We start from the raw sequence: 5,294 nt of genomic DNA, 5'->3' as shown, positions 1-5,294 counted from the left end.
ATAACTTAGAATTGAACCCAATAGGTGTCCCAATGCAATTTAAATCATTAGGTGGTGACTCTTCAAAATGCAAAACCCAGTTCCCAAAAGGAATGAGTTGTCCCATACCAAATGTCATAAACCCGATTTCACGAGAAAAAGGGGGCGCAACACCAATGCTTGGGCTTTCATCGTGGTCCGAGTCACATAGATAATATCAAACTCTATGAGCAAAATCTGCCACTTCACAAGTCTCCTTGTAGGCATAGGCTTCTAAAAGATGTACTTTAAAGGATCCACGCGAGAAATGAGGTAAGTAGTATAGGATGACAAATAATGCTTCAACTTCTGTGCTACCCAAGTCAGGGCACAACATGTCCTCTCAAGAGGAGTATACTTAACCTCGTAAGACGTGAACTTCTTGCTAAGATAATAGATGGTTTGCTCTTTCCTTCGGGTGATGTCATGCTGACCCAATACACATCCAAATGAATTATTCAAGACTATCAAATATAGAATCAAAGGTCTTCCTAGTTCCGGTATGACCAACACAGGTGGATTCGACAAATACTCTTTGATCTTATCGAAATCTTCCCGGCACTCATCAGTCCATTTGACTGTAGCATCCTTCTTTAGCAACTTGAAGATGGGCTCACACGTTGTCGTGAGATGAGGAATAAACATGCTGATGTAGTTCAACCTCCCTAATAGACTCATCACCTCGGCCTTATTCTTTGGTGGTGGTAATTCATGGATAACCTTGATTTTTGACGAATCCAATTCAATGCCCCGTCGGCTAACTATGAACCCCAACAGTTTCCCAGATGGTACACCAAATGCACACTTTGTAGGATTGAGCTTAAGATTGTACCTGCAGAGCCTTTAGAAAAACTTTCTAAAATCTTTGACGTGGTCAGACTGCTTCCTGGACTTTATGATCATATCATCCACATAAACCTCAATCTCCTTGTGTATCATATCATGGAATATGATTGTCATTGCCCTCATGTAATTTGCCCCAACATTTTTCAGACCAAAAGGCATGACACGATAGCAATATGTTCCCCACGTCGTGATGAATGCCGTCTTTTCCGCATCTTCCTCATCCATTAAAATCTGATGATATCCCGCATAGCAGTCCACAAAAGAACCTATCTCATGCTTGGCAAAATTATCAATCAAAATATGGATATTTGGCAGAGGGAAATTGTCCTTTGGACTTGCTTTGTTGAGATCACGGTGATCGACACACACTCTGGTTTTACCATCTTTCTTTGGCACAGGCACAACATTGGCTAACCACGTGGGATACCGCGTGACTTGAATGACCTTTGCATCAAGCTGCTTTGTGACTTCTTCTTTAATTTTCACACTCATGTCAGTTTTGAACTTTCTCAATTTCTACTTACCGGTGGGAAATGCTAGGTCAATTGGCAATTTGTGGACCACCAAATCGGTACTCAAGCCTGGCATGCCATCATACAACTATGCAAAAATATCCTTATACTCAAACAATGCTTTAATAATTTCTTCCTTGATTTGCGGTTCAAGATCGACACTTATCTTAGTTTCTCTGACATTATATGGATCTCTTAGATTGATTGCTTCCGTTTCATTCTGATTAGGCTTGGGTTTTTCTTCAAAATGACTTAGTTCCTTACTAATCTCTTCAAAGGCCTCATCCTCGTCATATTCTGATTCATCATCACACTCTATTTCTTGAATTATTATTTCAGAATTAGATTGACTTTTAAGGCTGGGCCGAAGATTCCTCATGCATGTCATGTCATTGAAACCAGCATAAAAAGAACTTTACAAAGAAGAAAAGAAAAACAAAAATAAAACTATCAGGAATGATGGAAAAGGAAAATTGCATTTCATTGAAAATAAAGGATAACATGGTTTGTACATCAATAAGCAAAAAATAAAAATCTGGGCCACAACCCTGGAATGATCCAAATAGCAAGGAAAACAAAACAAACTACCAAGACTCCCTCCTAGTAGGGAGAGGAGTAGCCTTCCAATTGTTAAGCTTCACATTCGGCCCGACGATCTGCATGTCTGCCTTGCTAGAGCCTTCTCCAACTTCTACCATGTTCACATCATCAAACAACCTCTGGAACCTTTCAATTAACTCTTCATCAATGTCAACCACAGAATTTGGGACTGTCGCACTGAGCGTTTCCTGACACCGAGCTTGACAAAAGACCTGGAGAGACGATGGATTGGCTTTGGAAGTGCCCACGCCTTCTGTTTCAACCTTTTGGCCCTTTTCACATCTACCGCCGTGGGCTTGAATCCAAGGCCGAACGTACCCAAATTATCAGGGAGGAATACTGGCTGTATGATACCCTACAGGGATGCACCCAGACCTTTACCTGGCACAAAGCCATTTTTCAATATTTCAAAGGCCACCATGACTGATGCAAAAGTTATCTTTGGAGTTGGAATACGTTTCCCTTTTGGAACCTTCTCGACCGGCACTGTTTCAAAAACTTGATAGAACCAAGGCCCTTCTTCATCTTCGGCCTCAATGAACGGGACGAAGGTATCACTGTGACCACATAAATTCTCCTCATCATGCACGACGATCTCTTGCCTATCCCACTCGAACTTGACCATCTGATGCAAAGTGGACGGGACTGCTTTGGCGACATGAATCCAAGGTCGACCTAACAACAAATTGTAGGAGACAGCCACGTCCAGTACCTATAACTCCATGGTGAATTCCACCAGTCCTATCGTTAACTCAAGCACTATATCACTAACCGAGTCTTTTCCTCCACCATCAAAATCTTGGACACATATGCTGGTTTGTGAGTTCGTTCATCATTAACTTTCAACTTGTTCAGAGTAGAGAGAGGGCAGATGTTTGCACTGGAACCATTGTCAACTAATACCCTGGTGACTACAGAATCATCGCATTTCACCGTAAGATTTGTTGTGTTCAGTACCTTCCACAGGCAACTCATCATCAGAGAAGGTGACCTTGTTCACCTAAAATATTTTGTTGGCGATCTTCTCCAGGTGGTTCACTAAACTTTTGTCGGGGACATGATCTTCATTCAGAATTTTCATCAGGTCCCGATGATGTTCATCTGAGTGGATTAACAATGACAACAAGGAAATCTGAGCAGACATTTTTCTCAACTGCTCCACGATGGAATAATCTTGTACCTTCATTTTTCTCAGAAACTCCTCCGCCTCTTCTTCAGTCACTGCTTTCTTTACTAGGACTGGATTATCTCTGGATATTTTAGCTTTCCTTAACTCTTCCAGGTCTAGGCATCTCCCCGAACGAGTTAATCCATGGGCCTCATTCACTTCTTCTTTCACTTCTTTCCCCTTATAGGTCACTATCACCCGTTCATAGTTCCATGGGATAGCTTTGGTGCTGATTTCCGGAAACTAGGTTACAGGCTTGATGATGACATGATCCACACGGGCACCTTCTACAATTATGATAGGCTTATTTGCCAATCCTGGCATGACCACTTTTGACTTTTCTTACTTTGATACAACATCACTTGGGGATCTTTTCTTAATTATCACAAATGGTTCACCGTTTGTCGTGCTTAACTTGTTCACCGATCCTTCAACAGTTGGTTTTTTGACTAGCTTGACCTCACTGGACGGAATCATCATGACAGACTGTGAAGGCTTCTTGGGCTCCCCCTCCCCTTGTGTACTATCTCGATCATGTTTGTTTCCTGATGGGTTGGCAATGGGTTTTGGTTGATGTTGGGTGCCTCTGGGGTTTGGGCTTCAATCTTGTTTGTGTCGATGAGCTCCTGGATGGCATTTTTCAAGTGTTAGCACTTCTCCGTATCATGCCCCGGAGTACTAGAACAATATTCATAGCTCACGGAGTAATCAACATTCTTTGGAAAGGGGTTTGGCAATTTCGGCTCAATTGGCCTCAGCATATCCAACTGCCTCAATCTATAGAATAAACAGGTATAAGACTCCCCCAATGGGGTGAAGGTTTTCTTCCGCTGCAACCTCTCGTTTTTGAATGCTGGATTGGGCCAAAAATCTGGGCCAGCAGGGTTTCGCTAGGCTCGTGGGGGTGGGTAAGCATTTTGTGGAGCTGGGTAGGTGTTTTGTGTGGCTGGGGCACGCTATTGCGCATAGGCAGGAGGTTGAGTATATATCTGGGCATGGTGGATAGAAATATGAGGGTCTGGTAATGGAAAGTAGTGTTGGGGTAGATTATATGGGGGTTGGGTATAGGTTCGGTGGTGGGGTCGAGGCTGGGTATGTTGGTGTGACGGGCCCATGGGTCCAAACTATGATCCTGAATCAACTGTTACCACGTCTTCTTTCTTCTTTTTTCCAATCACTCCCCTAGTGCCATTCCAAATGGCTTGGGTAGTTGCCTTGATAGCCGAGTAACTCATTATCTTGCTTGATTTAAGCCCTTCTTCCACCATGTCACCCATCTTCACTACCTTGTTGAAAGATTTGTCTATGGCTGATATCAGATGGCCAAAGTAAGTAGGTTCCAAAGCCTGCAAAAAGTACTCCACCATTTCGCTCTCCTCCATCGGGGGATTAACTCTTGCCACTTGTTCTCTCCAGTGAAAACCATATTCTCTGAAACTTTCTCTAGGCTTCTTCTCAATCTTAATTAAAGACAAACAGTCTGGAACAATCTCGATGTTGTACTGGAAATGACGAGAGAATGCTTGGGCCAAATAATCCCAGGTATACCATCTTCTATGATCCTGACGAGTGTACCACTCCAATGCCGAGCCACTCAGAATATGGCTAAAGTATGCCATCAATAGCTTATCTTTCCCACTGACTCCTCTCCTTTTACTGCATAAACCCCTCAAGTAGGCCACCGAGTCTCTGTGCTCGTCATACAAATCAAACTTCGACATCTTAAACCCCTCAGGCAACTGAAAATCAGGAGGTTCTTGGGATTGAGCCAGCAGTGAGACGAAAGCAGGGTTGGCGGGGTATGATGGTGGTGGATGACCTTTCATCCACACCTGGTACATCTCTTCCATCTGTGTTTGTACTTATGTGACTCCTCTTTCAAATTAACATCAGACTATTCCCCATCCCTTGACGGATCAATAACACTTGCATCCATTTCTTGGTCAGTCATGATCAATTTGTCTTTGGACCTGGTGTTGTACGGGTGAGTTGCCAGAATGCCAAACAAACTAACCACCTGCCTGGACTTGATGACAACAAGCAAACTCGTTAGCGATTAAATCTTAACAGATAGGCAACTACACGATAGTGATGTAATGCACTTAAATAGTTAACCATTTCTAGTATGCATTTGAACGGCCGCTTGCGTC

At 43.0% G+C, this 5,294-nt stretch overlaps 1 protein-coding gene across 1 annotated transcript; it reads right to left on the bottom strand.

The window, feature by feature from the left end:
- Positions 1–4,268: 4,268 nt before the first annotated feature.
- LOC138889335 (uncharacterized) lies at positions 4,269–4,994 on the bottom strand. The gene has a single exon (XM_070172630.1). The coding sequence runs from the start codon at positions 4,992–4,994 to the stop codon at positions 4,269–4,271; it is 726 nt and encodes a 241-aa protein (XP_070028731.1).
- Positions 4,995–5,294: the final 300 nt, after the last annotated feature.

This window comes from Nicotiana sylvestris, chromosome 4 (assembly GCF_000393655.2).
Source record: "Nicotiana sylvestris chromosome 4, ASM39365v2, whole genome shotgun sequence".
Classification (NCBI taxonomy): domain Eukaryota; kingdom Viridiplantae; phylum Streptophyta; class Magnoliopsida; order Solanales; family Solanaceae; genus Nicotiana; species Nicotiana sylvestris.
This window is presented reverse-complemented; position numbering and strand designations above follow the sequence as displayed.